We start from the raw sequence: 15,346 nt of genomic DNA, 5'->3' as shown, positions 1-15,346 counted from the left end.
CGCTGCATTATAGCGCGGCCGTTGGAGTCAGCGCTGGCGGCCGCGCTAAACCAGCCGAAGCGCGCGCGGCAAACAGGTATTTTACGCGCGGCGCGAAGCGCGACTGTTGGACATGCTCTTAGTCAGTGCACCGACGCCACCCAAAACTATGGGGTGTGCTACGTGTTCATTGGCGGATCTTTTCGCCACCCAAAACTATGGGGTGTGCTATGTGTTCATTGACGGATCTTTTTATAAAATCGACCAGGTCGCAAGCCATCGGACGTGTGGTACCAGATGGCCAAGCGGCGCACTCTACCTTTGCAACAAAGTTGAAGTTGTACAAACTTTCACAACGGAGATCATGTTACGAGAAAAACTTTATAACAAGAGTTATGTTTAAGAAAACTTTTGTAACTTGGGTTTTGCTTGAGAAACTTTTGCGACATAGGTCATGTTGCAGAAAAATCGTCGCCCTTGCATCACCACACCGTCATGTTTTCCGTGTAACATTCCCCATGTTTTCGAAACATGAACTGTATTGCAGTCTGAGACTTGTACCCAGTGGCGGAGCTTGGTACAAATTGCTGGGGGGCTAATGTAAAAACATGAGTATTTTTGGGTGTAAATTGCTAAAAAAAATCTCATCTAAGCCCTTCCTTCAAAAATTTCTTCAGAGTTTAGTCCAAGGCAGGGGGGCAGCGTCCCCCCTCGGCCTCAACATAGCTCCGCCAGTGCTTGTACCGATCAACTCTTTTGTAATAGCAGAGCTCGTAGCATCGGTGGTGGGCGATGGCCACCGTTGTTTCAGCATCGTCGTTCTTTCACCATGGCCATCCAGCCCTGAGCTCCCATCCTTAACCACTACATTCAGCGACAAGCAGTATTGGCCCTGCAACAACATGCTTTGATTTGTAATAGCGGGAGTAGTGGATGGTAGCAAAAGTTGGGTGCAGTGGCCTGCTTACCATCGTAGTTTCCATCTTGAGGCAACATGTGGTTTCTCGCTGGAGGAGCAACTGTATGCCATAGCTAGGAGCTTGAGATGGATAGCACGTGGTGGTGGAAAGAAAAAAGGATAAGCAGTTGGCGCTTGTAAGGATGCACGATTGATTTGTGTGTGTGTGTGTGTGTGTGTGTGTGTGTGTGTGTGTGAGAGAGAGAGAGAGAGAGAGAGAGAGAGAGAGAGAGGGAGAGGGAGAGGGAGAGGGAGAGGGAGAGGAGGGAGGGAGGGAGGGAGGGAGGGAGGGAGAGAGAGAGAGAGAGGGAGGGAGGGAGAGGGAGAGGGAGAGGAGGGAGGGAGGGAGGGAGGGAGGGAGGGAGAGAGAGAGAGGGGGGGGGGGCGTGGGACTAAGGCCCTGTTTGGAATCATCCATATTATATAATCTGGTTTTTATAATCTATTGTATTTTCAAACATGACAGTTTATATTGTAGATTTTATAAACTAGATGACCAGATTATTATAATCTCATAATCTGCTCTACCCCAGCTAAAATGAGATTATGGATTACAAATGACGTGTTATCCTTGTAAGCTTCAAGAGAATTACGGAGTGCCATCGCCACTTTCCTATTTTTCCTTGTAAACAGAGGGCAAACATGTCATTGTACAATTTAAAAGCTGGTTTATAGTTTATATAATCTGACCTCCAAACATGTCCACCTGAATTATTTTTGTAAACCAGATTATATAATCTATGTTCATAATCCAGATTATCATAATCTATTATAGTTCCAAACAGGGCCTAAGAGATAGGGCGAGGCTGCCCTGCGACCGAACCCGATCGAACGGCAACATGTCTGGCGAATATCCAACACGGGTCAGTCAGTTAGAGACATGTAACATGTTGGGGATTGTAATCAACGTACCCGGCCGGTATTACGTGGCTGTTTGAGTGATTACATTACTTGTTTGGCGGCGAACGGAGGTTGGCCGCGTTGCTTGTACATGGCTCGAGGTGGAGTAGTGGTTCTGCAAGGGCAGACGGGCGAACGACGACATCTCTGCTCGTTGTGGGAAGACACATGAACATGAGGGGACGAGGCGAGTAGAACGGAAGGAGATGAAGCGAGGATGTTATTGGATGCCGATCGAATGGGCCGCATTGGGTTTTGTGAACGACCACTTTCTGTATGGAAGTAAAACGGGTTACCCCAATCAAATGGAGGTAACGTATTAGGAAGGCAGGTGTACTCCGAAGGCGGCTGAAAAATCACGAACCAAACACGTCGTATGTGCATCTATTGATGTATGTTTATTTAGCTTCAGTATATTCCTCTTATCGGGAATAGCGTTTTGGCTTTCGGTCTCTATAGAGGCCGAATTTTTGAAAAGTTTGAAATCTGAAATTTTGGTTTTGGAAAAATCTAAAAATATTGTACAACTAAACATGGATGTGAGAAGTATATGTGCAAAATTTCAGGATGAAATACATTAAAATCTGACCTGTACAAAAAAAATTCATGACCTAAAAAAATGAATAGTATCGTATGTTAAAAAGCCTCAGATTTATTTTTTTAACAGCCCACATTTCAATATATTTTGTTTTACAAGTTTACACACTTGTGCATTATGCCTTCATTTTTCTTTATAAAAATGTAGATTTTTTAAAATATGAATTTCACAGATTTTGAACTTTGCAATTGAAGATCTTTATAAAGCTCGGCCTTCAAAAGCATTTTCCGCTTCTTATCTCAATTTACTACCGCTGCTACTGTTATTATTATTATTATTATTATTATTATTATTATTACCACTACTCACGTATGGTGAGAGCAACGTGAAATGGATATTTGGAGCACAGAGTTTGCGGCGTGGGGCGTGCAAATCTGAAGTGTGTGTTGTTTCCTAGGCTGTCAGCATTGCATGGCCAATACGTGCACACGTTCCGGCCAAGTACTAGGTCAGGTGTGAGGGAATATACCACATACCAGTAGTCTAATCTGTTTGACTGCAATGGCTCTTACGTGGGACGTGCACGTCCCCACGCCAGAAACATCGACGTCGCATGCAACTAGGCACGGGAGTTATTAGTATACTCTAGTTAACATCGGCGGCCGGCGGGCCTGCGTGCCGTGAACGCCGCCATTAGGTCTGGATCTCGTCTATCGTCGATCGGGATCGAGGAACGGAGCAACCGTACTGGCACGCCGTGGAGACACCCGCGTAACTTGCGTTTTTTTACTTGTTTTTTTTTTTTTTTTTTTTTGCAGGGTGAAAGAAAATTTGTTAATCAAGCTGCGGCAATGTCTGCATTACAAATAGCATGTGCCTTCTCAGGACCTGAGCGAAGCCACACCACAGTGCGCTTCTTTATTTTGTCAAAGTTTTCTAAAAAGATGATTAACAGAGATTTGTTTCCGTCTAACATGCTTGATTAAAAATTGTCTATCTCCTTTGAAAATCTCTTTGATCTCTTGCATCAACGTTAAGTTTGCCGACCGGTTTTCTTTCTACTCAGCTGTTAATGAGTTGAACAACTTTCACAAAATCCGTTTGGACAACGATTGTCAATTTGGTCGATCCGCCCCCCTTTGAAGATTCAGATATTCCTCTGGCAATGGACTCGTGGCCGCGTCCCCTCGGGTGCTGAGGTGCTCAAGCGCAATGGCCCTGGGACGACATTTGTCCGCTCTGTGCGACGAAGGAAGACTTGAACTACATCCTCTTCTCTTGCGTGTCCGGGCAATTCCTTCGGAGTTGTTTCCGCGAAGTGGTCAGTGGCACTTGGTACCACACTAACTACCCCGACCTATTCGCCGAACCCCAGGCCTTGCCTCCATATATCCGTCATACTAGGTGGTTGATGGTTGGGGTGCTTGCCTGGAAGCTACGGACGGTTCGAAATAAGCTTGTGATTCAACGCGTTCCTCTTCGACGTGCCCCGGACGCAGTGTTCAAAATGTGTGGCTTCTTGCAGCTTTGGCAGTCGCTTAGCCGCCCGCAGGATCGAGACGCCATCAACTCCATCATCTTCCGTCTTCGTGCGAAGGCTCTTTTCTTGGCGCCGCCGCTTCCTCCGCCGCCACTGGAGCCGGATTAGTGTCCTCGCCTCAGACCGTCGCCGCCTGTGTTTTCTTTCCTTTTCTGGGCTTGTTGAGTTGTGCCCTCAATAGAACCTTTGATCCTTTGTTTTGCTACCTTGTGTGAGGCGAGTGTGGATGTGTGTGTTGTGATTGTTGTTGGATATTGTGCTTCGTTTGTTTGCTTTATTTATAAAACGGAACGAAAGCCTTAATTTTTTGATATCTTGAGTAAGGAATGCGTAGTCTTTGGACTGCTCGTACTCTGCCTAAAAGGATACACACAAGTTTAGTTGCTTGGTTACGCCTAATTTTTTTTTGGACTTCCCTCAATGAATGGTCTGTGTGCATCAGTAAGAGCACGTACAATAACAGGTTTACAGTATGTTTACATGCTAATTTTGCCTATGTGAAGCAAAGAGACATAAAAAAGTATGTGAAGTGGGCTCTTATGCAAGAGCCTAGACATATGTTGTTCATAGGCAAATGCAATAAATCCGAAGAAAGAGATATAGTGAAAACGAAAAAAGATACTAATTTTATAGCTGACCTTATTATATGAGTGATTATATGTGTTGGCCATAAATGATATAACAACATCTTATAGCCATCAGTTGGTTGTATTATTAACCATGCTCTAATGGCCGTTACTTAGGGCATGTACAACGGAGGCAGCACCTTGGTGCTGCCCCACCCATCCACATAGATAAATTAGAATAAAGCTACTAGTGTATGCCACAATCACCCAATGAAAGCTACTTCCTTTAATGACAGCATCTTACTTTTTCTTTTACAACTACATTTCAACACATGCAACCTTCAGTACATTTAAACATTACCATTAACCTTTTGAATCAACAATATCAACAAGCTTACACACTGAAAGTCATAAAAAAACTTGATCCCCAAACAAAAAAGCAGCATTTTTGATATCCAAACGATATCAACAATTATGTTTCGACCATGATACAGAACATCCCACAACAATAGAACATTCTTACCAGCAATTTTTGATATCCAAAATATAACAACAAGTATTTCTTGACCATGACACAAAAAATCTCACAGTAATGGAACAATCTTAAGGTTTCCAAGCACAAGAGAAGATTTGTAACACGCATATCATATTTATTCAAAATTCAAACTGAATTTGTTGGTGTATCCGTTGGCCCTTCTTATCCAAAACAAAACAGTTTCAAATCTTCTATGCTTCCTTGCACATGAAACTCCCCTTTGATACACACATATCTACAGAACATCCATAACAAGGAAGACACATGTTAGAGTATATTTAGAACAAGCATGGCACAAACTATGTGGAAAACAGAGGAAATACATATCTACTGTTTGGTTTCAGTCAAGGAAATACATATCTACAGTTTAGCATCCAACTTTAGCACTCAAGTTCAGGTTTGCACTTACAAAAACAAAGACAAATCAGGTTTAGCATCTAACTTTTGCACTCAAGTTTACTGAAGTTAGTATACTCAAATTATTATACTGAAGTTACTAACTTCAACAGATACTTCTACTAACAGATATGATGAAGTAATCCGTAACATAGCAGAATCCTAGCATATATGAATCAATTTGCTCAAGATTTAGAAATATTGTCTGTGTTGATTTGGAAATATCTGAATCCTACTAATATGCAGCAGCACCAGCACCAGCAAAACGAGGCAGCAAATCACATACCAGCACCAGCACCAGCAAAACGAGGCAACGAATCACAATAGCAGACCAAATTCAGTTTACTGAACCAGATTCAGTTGAGCAACGAACAGGAAGAAACAGAGGAAATCACATACCTGCAGGACGACGCCGACGGCAGGCTGAGGACGAGGGTGAGGACGAGGACGGCAGGCTGAGGATCGGGCAGGATCGGGCTCCTCTCGTTCAGATCAGATCAGAGTTGAGTTCAGATTGGGCTCCTCTTTTTCGTGCCTCAGATCAGAGACAGAGGCACAGCTTCGACGGCGGGCTGGCTAGACAGCATCAGTGACGACGGGGGGCTCAGATCGGGCTCCTCTCGTTCAGATCGGATCAGAGGTGTGCCGCCTTCTCTTCCCCCGATTCGCCCCTCCCTTCCCCCGATTCACGCCTTGCCTTCTCCCGATTCGCGCCCTCCCTTCTCCCCTTCCCCCGATTCCCGCGTTTTTGCTGCGTGGTCCACACCGCGTCGCCCGAGCGAGGCGCCGGATCCACACTGCGTCGCCCGAGCGGCTGCCTGGTGCTTTTGTCAGGGAAGAACTCGGCTCTTCTGTAGGAGCCCGTTTTGCTCTGCAAGCAACAGGTTTGGAGGAGGTGGCATCGAACATGTAGACGTCGCAGATGAGGCATCGGTCCAGAGTGGAGCGGTGTACATGCTCTTAATCGCTGGGATGCTTCGTACAGGGTGGGCCCCATGACAGAGGCCAAGCACGATGGACATAGTGCTACACTGCAATGCCGTGAAACAGGGCAAAGCAAGCGTGGAATGGCTCTTGTGCTCAGTTAGTGAACGGTCGTTAGCGAGCTACTCCAGCAAGAACGCAGACACGCAGTGGATGGAACGAATGGGAATGAATAAGCACAAGCACCTGGTGCGCAAGCAGGCAGAAGCTGACCTGAACCTGGTGGCTTGCTTCGAATTGACTGAGAAGTGACAGGCAATCAAGATATAGAGGAATGGAACAACGTAACATAAGCACAAAATAAATAGAACACGATATTTGATATTCTCATGTATAAATAGATATAATCTCTTATAGTGGCTGGTATTTATTGAGGTTGACAAGTACGTGTGATAGATCACAGTTATAAATTCCACCGAATTCAGAGGAATCTTTATGACCTATGCATCATTCCGCACAATGTTTTAAGATGGGGAAACATTGCAACACCACCTCAAAGAAATTAAAGAACAGAAACAACAATAACGTTTTGAGCTCTGGTAGAAACTAATACATCAATTGGATTATCAAATGTTGAAATGATTGTCTCACAAAATCCATTCCTACACTTACTACACGCGGTAGCAAGAAAGACACAGACACATATACATGCCTATATTCTGCTCGAGAACATGAGCAGCACACTGACAATCAACACATTGCAGTAAGAAATCAAAACAAAATCTTCCATCAGCAGCATCAGCACCATTTGTCAAGCAATGGCTTCCCCGGCGAGTATCAGCGGCCTAGGGGGAGTACCTGCTTGGCATCAGTAATTTCCACAAGCTAGCCCATCTTCAAACTGGGGGCATGTCGCCTTCTGCAGATTGATCGTCTCTGCCTTGGGAATGGAAAGTAAGATGCTCTGACATGTGATGCCTATCCGCCAACGTCTCCAGTCCCATGAACGACCAAAGCAGATAGATGTAGGACAGGAACTCACCGCCTTCACCCAAGCTCTTGGCATGCAGGTAGCCCCTGCACCTGCTGGCGGAATAGCAGAGCATCTCCACCCACACGCCTTGGATCACAGTCCACCTCTCCTCCTCGCTGCCTAGATCCATTAGTGCTTTGGCGAGTTTGCTCGCATTGGAAATCATATCATCTGCCAATGTCAGCCTTGGCATGTTAAGGATCTCCTGTGCAAGATTTTCTTCTGTCATGTCGAGCGGTCCCTTGCTGTTTTCGAAAATCTGGTCAGTGGCCAACTTGGCAAGAGCTGATCTGGTGCCAAGCATAAGCATCTCAGGACGGATGAGAAGCAAGTAGAACATATAGTTGGATATGCTCCTGCTGCCTTGTGTGGCTTCTTGTCGACGTTGAGGGGATGTGTCGGGGTGATAAAAGCAGAGCTCTGTGGCGACATGCCAAACAAGAACGCTCTCATCCAAAGGCATCTTCAAGGTCCAAGCTAGCTGATGGTGCATCCTTAGAGCCAACTGACCTCGGAGCGCACTGAAGCTCTTGTAACTTGCAGCGTCGCATATGCACTTCTTCCAACCATCTTCCATGTGTCGGCGTACCGTCTCCGAGATGTGGTATGCTGTAGGTACTTGTTGAATATACCAATGTTGGTTAAGAAGCTCTCTTAGAAAGTCGAAGGTAGCAAGCTTCATCAGGAATGTGGGCTTCTTCTTGCGAACACACAAGGACATGATGTTGTGCTGGGAAACCATGTTGTGCCAGCCACAAATAGGATCGTCAAGGAAATGAAAGATACGTGGAACTAGTATCATGGAGAATGCCAGGAAGGGAACGTAAAGCTCCAACACGGTGGTACAACATAATAAGATGTATGTCACCCAAATGTCCTTTTCGTCCTGACCATCCTTGCGGCTCTTGGCAAAGAGCACAATAGAAGCTAAGGCTAGGAAAGGAAGCAAAAGGAATGAGCCAGTGCCAAGTCCAGTGCCAATTAATCCATTTCTGGTGTACATGTCATCAAATGTGTCTCCTAGCTTCTCCTGAAGCTTTTTGTATGCATGCTTATATTCAAGCTTCAGGAAAGATGTCAACTCTTCAATTCGAACAGAGTATGGAGCAGACTGATCAAGGAACATAAAATCCATATCATGCTTATACTCAATGTGTATCTTTGTGTTCAATACACACCTCTTTGCTGCTTCTACATATTCTTCACGCGTATATTCTCTCTGCGCACTTGTGAGGGGCACCGTGCTGGACTGGAGGCTGTTGAAGCTGGCGGTCTTGAGGGCCCATGGCTTCTGAGCAAATCTGAGAACACCAAGAATAAAGAGCAAGACCGCTGCCGCCAGCTGTGTCTTCTCGCCGGACCACCATCTGCAGAAGACATACACGGCAACCGTGATCTGGGACACAAGGGTTACTATATGTCGCTTCCATAGCTCGTTGTCTTCGAGGCTGTAGGCACTTATCCCTGGCTGGCCGCCAAGATGGATGAGGAGGAGAGGCACCCATAGGACCTCCAGGTTGTTGCTGCGCTCCTCATCACAAGTCTGCCTGCGGCGGTTGAAGAGGGTGGCGAGGGCGAAGATTGCCACGGCGTCGCTGCTTACGTATGCTATCCACACCAGTACTCTGTAGCGGCGTAGGATAGGAACTCTACGCGCATAATGGGAGAAGAGGAGGATGTACTGGATGAAGAGGCTGGTGAGGACGAGGATGCGCAGCTGCCACTCCTGCCACCATTCCACGGCACTTGAAAGTACCATCACCAATGCGAATCTGCTACTCGGTACTCACTCAACTCACTGGGGAGAGGGAGAAGAAGAAGGTGGTGAGGATGAAGAAGCTGCAGTACTCAGCGGCTGAAGTGGGAGTGAGTGAGACAGATAGCTGGGCGGGCTTGCCCTGCCGGGCTGCCCCTTGTATTATTACTGGACAATTGGACGCTCTGGATGGCTTCCGCTCTGGATGGCTTGAAGAAACATTGGATGGTCTGGATGGCTTGAAAGGTAGGGTTTATTTTCCATTGGGTCCTCACAGGCAAGACCTCAGCCTCAAGTCTGGATGGCTTGAAAGGTAGGGTTCATCCACGCGGCTGTGGCCACTAATGACTCTGTGCAGGACACCTACCTACCAGGCATTTGGCGTTGCACTAAGTATATTTTGTTCCACTTGCCCAACTAGTTCTGTAAGTTTAGTTTTGTCAGTTAAGACTTACATTGATCGATGAACGGACAGATTGTTTATCCTCGTTTACAATACTTTATTATATGCATGTTACTCCTAGTCTCCTAGGATGCATTTGGTCGAGCCAGGTCCACGAGCGATGAAATCGACCCGTTGGTTGTCTGTGCTGCATATGTTTATTGCACGCCCGGACCTCAAAAGCAGCTCCAGGCATGGTTGGTTGTGAAGGAATGGCCGAATCAACAGTTTTTTTTTGTGAGTCAGGCTCACTCGAGCCAAGCGAGTGCTTGCCCAAGTGGGGAAGCACGACAGACGACGTGACGTCTCATAACTTCCCCACGCTCCTTTCCGTCACCTCCCTCCCTCTCCTGTTCACACCCACTCGCTCTCGCTCCCTTCATTATCCGTTCGGTTTCTTCAATGGTAGAGTCGCTGTCTCGCCACGCCCCACCCACTCCCGTCATCGCCGGCAGCAACCTCATCCATGGGATCTCGGCGGGGCTATCCGGGGGCCGTCCCCATTCTGCACCATGCCACCGCCCCGGGCTAATGCAGCATCGCCTCCGCGCGCTTCAGCCCCGCCTGTTGAGCCGGACTACGTCATCGTGGGCTCGATGGCGGCGGGGTTACGAATCCCACCCCCTACGACTTTGGCCGGGCCCACATATGGGGGTATTTGTACCCCCATTCAAGGGTTTTCTCCCCTGGTGCAAGGGGAGGGGAGCTCGAGCATGCCGCCGTTTTCTTCCCATCGGCGCGTGACGAGGACCATGGCCGCGGCCCTCGGAATGGCTACATCTTCTTCGACAATGGTGGCACTCCTGTTCCCGCCGGGGTTTTCTCCACGATCGGCGTACGCTCCACTGGCAACGCCCACCGTAAGCTTCCAATATCCCTCTTGCTTCCTAGTTAGGGTTCTTAGGGTAGTTCGAGCAATGATAGATTACTTTGTTCACATTGGATTCGATCCGATTCGATTCGACTGGATTCGATCCGAATCCACTGCTTTTTGGTTAAATGAGAGTGCATGCTAGTGTTCGTACTGCTTACATGACAATGCTTCTGCCTTAAGCATGCTATATGATGTCAATGCAGGCACAATGTTGCTGCCTAAGGTAGATTTGATTGTTCACTCCACATTTATAGTGCCTAAGATGCTACTTAGGTGTTGTTTTTGTTGTTTTGCTGATGGTCTTGCTGCTGTTAGTGACATTCTTGTTGTTGTTAGTGGCGTTCTTGCTGCTGTTAGTGTTGTTCTTGCTGTTGTTAGTGTTCTTGTCAGTGTGTAAGTTTGTATATTACTAGTGCCTGGGCTACATGACTGCATGATCAACATAGGACAGGGCATGTGCATGCTAGTAAGACAACCATGAATGCCCAAAATAGAAGTAGGACCAACTTGATTGCATAATTATTGTCAAAAAAAAACTTGATTGCATAACAAGCATGTGCATTTGGCATGATTTGATAGCACTGATCACTCCTAGCTATGATCGTTGGTAGCACTGATCATTGCTAGATATGATTGTTGGTAGCACTGATCATTGTTAGCTATGATCATTGGTAGCTCTAATTACTGTTAGTACTGATCATTGTTAGCTCTGATAATTGGCATTTTCACTTTTGCAGGATCATAGCACGACTGCTCTCTGCCAATAATCATCTCTCATTTGCTAACTATCGTCCACTTTATTGGAAAGATAATGAAGACGGAGTGGAACACAGCCGGCAGAGGAGCGCAGGTCGTCGTCACGCAGAGGGTGACAAGGACCTCATCGGGACGTGGTTCCTGGCAGTGGAATACATGAGCTTGGCGGGCGGCACCGGCAGGAGTCCAAGGATCGGCCACGAGGAGGGTGCACGGTAATCTATCAGGTTCTACGTGCAGATTCAGGACCAGGAGGACATCACGGTGCTGGTCATCCCGCCTGCCTTCAGGTCGATGATGAAGCAATGGCTGGTCCTTTGCCCTCCTCGTGTCGTCAGCCTCTCTACCAACAAGTGGTGCCAATTCTGCATCCAAGTGTAGTATTTCAAGGGACACATGGTGCTCGGGCGCAACTGGGAGTACTTCTATCGGCGGCACAAGATCATCCCCGACGACCTTGTAGTCCCGAGGCTCTCCAACGTGGGGCTGAAAGTGCAGACCTTCAACACCAACACCTCCAACATTTGGAGGGTCCAGTGCTCGAAGCACAACTGCGTCGGCGACATCATGCACGCCCTCTAGGTTGTCTTTCTGTAGATCGTCTGAAGTATGAACTAAGTTAGGTCTAAACTGAAACTTCATCGTCTCTTTTGATGTGAACTTGTCCATATTTTGCCAAGGGAACCACACCCTAGGGTCCAGCAGGGAGATGGGATGCCCTACTTTTTTAAACTTATGCCTAGTACTACGTTTGACCTGTCTGGTCTTGATGTTCGCATTGTTCTTGTTGTTCTTCTATTGTTGTTCTCGCTGATGATGTCTTTTGTGTGGTGTGTGCTGCAAAATGGATGGTAAGTCCACATTTAGAAGGGGTGAGCAGAACGATTACTTACACACAGCCAAAAAATTGTGCCTTGCATCTGGTCACCCCTAAAGCACAAACACGGGCAATCAAACAACATGCCACCATCTGGACCTTGATGCAATGGATGCAACTAATCAACATGCAGATGTTGATTTTTTTTTTTTCCTGCATTATATCAACCAGCAGGGTCCGGCCGGCAAAATACGGGGCCCTGTGCGAAACTAAAAAGTAAGGTCCTATCACACTAGAAAGAAATGAACTAACTAGCAATTATAATGTATAGATGACTCAAATTTGTATTACTAAAACACAAGATATGAAACAAGAATGGAATAAAATTGAAGTAATAAAACAACAGATATCAATTAAAGATTGTGTGAGAATGTTTGTCAATTAGACGAACCGTCTAACTCACCTAGTCTCTAATTAGAAATTAGGGGAAGGAGCCAAATTTAATCAGAAAGGAGGACTCGCCAGTAGCAGACTACCTGTTTTGACTAGAGGATCAGAGAAACTGCCGCTGACGCTCTGAAGTCTGGAATTTTCGCCAATCAATTCAGCGATCCAATTTCCGATGATCCAGTCGAGCAGCGCCTGAGAACTATCGCCAAGGCCAACCGATCAGATGAGTTGCAGTTTGTAGCGACGCGACGCGACGGCTTTTGCCTTTTTGCACTCCTGACGGTCTCCATTTTCCTTTTTTAGGGTTAGTGATCTCTGTTTCCTTTTATCTATCTCCCATTCCATTTTTTAGGGCTGAGGATCTCCGTTTTCCTTTTCTGAAACTGTCTTCGTTTCCTTTTTTCGAAGGAAAATCTTTGTTTCCTAATATATATATCTCCCTAATAATAAACCACGGACCGCTTCTGTCGTACGTCGTTGTCGGTTTTGCAGAAAAGCCCATGTTGTTTTGGCTATTCAACCCGCACTACAGTTTTAAGTGAATCGAGGCCGCAAGGCAGCGCTGCCCACGGGAAGCTTCGAGGGGTGGGTCGTCACCAACCTCCCGAGCGAGGCATGGCTAGGACGGCGGCACACAACGGCGGCGGGGCGATGCGAGGGGCATGCAGGAGAGGAACGAGGCCGGATCTGGCACGAGACACCCCTGATCCATTCGTCCCCTGCTGGAATGAAACAGAGGTGAGATCGGGACGCCGGCGGAGGTCCATGGCGCCTGCAGAATGGGAGGCAGAGAGGGATTAGAGAGAAGAAGAGAGGAGAGGAGGAGGAAGAAGAAGCAGCAGGGGCGCGGTGGCTCGAATTGCTCTGGATCGGGATCAGCGGTGGCTCGGCTCGCTCTGGATCTGGAGAGGAGGAAGAAGAAGAACCAGCGGGCGGCGGCTCTGGATCGGGATCCCCTCCCGTTCGCTGCGGGCTCAACCCTTCCCCAGCAAGAGCAGGGGTGCGCCCGCGCGTCCTCCTCCTGGTACAGCCTCAAATCCCTCATCCATTTCCCCGTTCTCTGCTTCTCTGACTCTAGCTGTGTTAAACGCATAGTATTAACTTCTTGAACGGCCATGGCTCACCCACGGGTTCTGTGCGTCTAAATTGCTTTGCTTGCAGGGAGGGGAAGACCGGTGATGGACTGGCCGACGAGGGTGAAGATCGCGGCGGGATCGGCGCGTGGGTTGGCCTACGTGCACGAGGACTGTAAGATGTGGATGGGTTTACTTTTGCTCCTATTTCTGCGTCTATTCGTTCTGAATTTGCAGCTGATTTTTTGTGCTCTTTGCTGTTGTACATAGGTCATCCAAGGATCATCCACGAGGACATCAAGTCATCCAACATCCTTCTCAACGACAACTTAGAAGCTCAGGTTATGCTCTTTCTCAATAAAATGGCTATTGTTCTATCGATGGTAGTATGTTCAGTTACTGACCTTTGTCGAGAAAAAAAATGTTCAGTTACTGACGAAACCTGAATGTCGCATTCATCGTAATCTAGGTCGCGGATTTCGGGCTTGCCAGGCTCGCGGAGAACGACGTGACACACGTCTCGATGCGTGTGATGGGCACATTCGGATAAACAAACCATATCTAACTGCAGGAGCCATTCATCTCGGCACGTCGATAGGAAATGAGGAAAAATTGTCAAAAACTCTGTGTTTGTGGTGACTGAAAACGAACAGGTACTTGGGACCGGAGTACGCCTCGACAGGGAAGCTGGCGGAGAAATCGGACGTGTTCTCCTTCGGGGTGGTGCTCCTGGAGCTCATCAACGGCCGGAAGCCCGTCGACACATCCCGCCCCCTCGGCGACGAGAGCCTCGTGGAGTGGGTAAGCAAGATCACCACCGGCAGGCAGCAACAGCAGCACACCCATGCAGTACGCCATTGCATCCATCACTGACAGCGTGCTCGCTCGTGCACCTTGTCGCAGTCGAGGCCGCCGCTGAACCGCGCGATCGACGAGCAGGAGTTCGAGGAGCTGGTGGACCCGCGCCTCACCGGTGACTACGACGACGTCGAGATGTTCCGCATGATCGAGGCGGCGGTGGCATGCATCCGGCACTCGGCCGCCAGGAGGCCCAAGATGGGGCAGGTTCGTGCGTTCGGGCGAGGAAGAAGAACCTCCTCCAACCTCACAACGTCTATTCTCGCCATTTATTTGTTTCGTCTTGGGCTGCGTTGCAGGTCGTTAGGATTCTGGACAGCCTGACCCTGAACGACGTGGAGCTGAGCAACGGCGGCAGGAGGGATCTGTAGCCAGCCTCGCGAGCTTCCGATGATTTTGTTTCTGTTCATCTGTTGATTGTTTTGTTCATGATATTTTACAATGAATTTGTATTTGCTGTCTTACTACATGTCTCTTTCTTTCTTTCTTTGGTGTGTACGTTAACAGGGTATGCCCACATGGTCATGTATTTTTAGTTATTCTGAACAGATATACGTTGTTTTTCTCATAGGTTCCCTGAAGTAAGAAAGTGTTGTGAATAGGGCATTGTGGAAATTATTGTTGTACGCCCCTATACACAAGCCTTCGTAGGCGTTAAGAGTCCATCCATGAAAAGAGGCTGGAAAAGCTTGAACCGTAATTTCCGATCACCCTCTAGAATGGCATGTTCTCCTCGGTTGAAATAGGAAGAATGTCATGTTCTTGATTAGAATAGGCAGTTTCTTCCCTTAGAACACTACTTGAGAGTTTCCTACCTCATACGACTCGGAAATTGCCATCTTAATTTCCCACGCCATTTGAAATCAGTAAATTCCTGAAAGAGGAGGGGGCGATGAAATGGAATCGACCGGCTCAAATACGACATCTTCTAGAGGGCACATATTTTTTTAT

General features: G+C 47.4%; 2 protein-coding genes across 2 annotated transcripts; one reads left to right on the top strand and one right to left on the bottom strand.

Moving 5' to 3' along the window:
• Positions 1-4,979: 4,979 nt before the first annotated feature.
• On the bottom strand, positions 4,980-9,128 carry LOC123451852. The gene is made up of 2 exons (XM_045128395.1): positions 5,812-9,128; positions 4,980-5,251 (listed from the first exon to the last, which is right to left on the bottom strand). Exon 1 carries the CDS (start codon positions 9,126-9,128, stop codon positions 7,233-7,235), a length of 1,896 nt encoding a protein of 631 aa, XP_044984330.1. The 3' UTR covers positions 4,980-5,251; positions 5,812-7,232.
• A 2,465-nt stretch (positions 9,129-11,593) lies between these two features.
• Positions 11,594-15,070, top strand: LOC123397074 (serine/threonine-protein kinase BRI1-like 1). The gene is made up of 8 exons (XM_045091762.1): positions 11,594-11,766; positions 13,201-13,488; positions 13,626-13,712; positions 13,808-13,883; positions 14,007-14,082; positions 14,190-14,338; positions 14,441-14,602; positions 14,695-15,070. The coding sequence occupies exons 1-8, from the start codon at positions 11,594-11,596 to the stop codon at positions 14,764-14,766; spliced, it is 1,083 nt and encodes a 360-aa protein (XP_044947697.1). The 3' UTR covers positions 14,767-15,070.
• Positions 15,071-15,346: the final 276 nt, after the last annotated feature.

The sequence above is a fragment of the Hordeum vulgare genome, chromosome 5H (assembly GCF_904849725.1).
Source record: "Hordeum vulgare subsp. vulgare chromosome 5H, MorexV3_pseudomolecules_assembly, whole genome shotgun sequence".
In the NCBI taxonomy this organism is placed as follows: Eukaryota; Viridiplantae; Streptophyta; class Magnoliopsida; order Poales; family Poaceae; genus Hordeum; species Hordeum vulgare.
This window is presented reverse-complemented; position numbering and strand designations above follow the sequence as displayed.

Excerpts from the sequence above, each read along its gene's own strand:
- LOC123451852 (XM_045128395.1), bottom strand. The coding sequence starts at position 9,128 with ATGGTACTTTCAAGTGCCGTGGAATGGTGGCAGGAGTGGCAGCTGCGC.
- LOC123397074 (XM_045091762.1), top strand. The coding sequence starts at position 11,594 with ATGGTGCTCGGGCGCAACTGGGAGTACTTCTATCGGCGGCACAAGATC. Across the intron at positions 13,713-13,807 it reads GGCCTACGTGCACGAGGACT|GTCATCCAAGGATCATCCAC; the intron begins GTAAGATGTGGA and ends TGTTGTACATAG. Across the intron at positions 14,603-14,694 it reads GGAGGCCCAAGATGGGGCAG|GTCGTTAGGATTCTGGACAG; the intron begins GTTCGTGCGTTC and ends GCTGCGTTGCAG.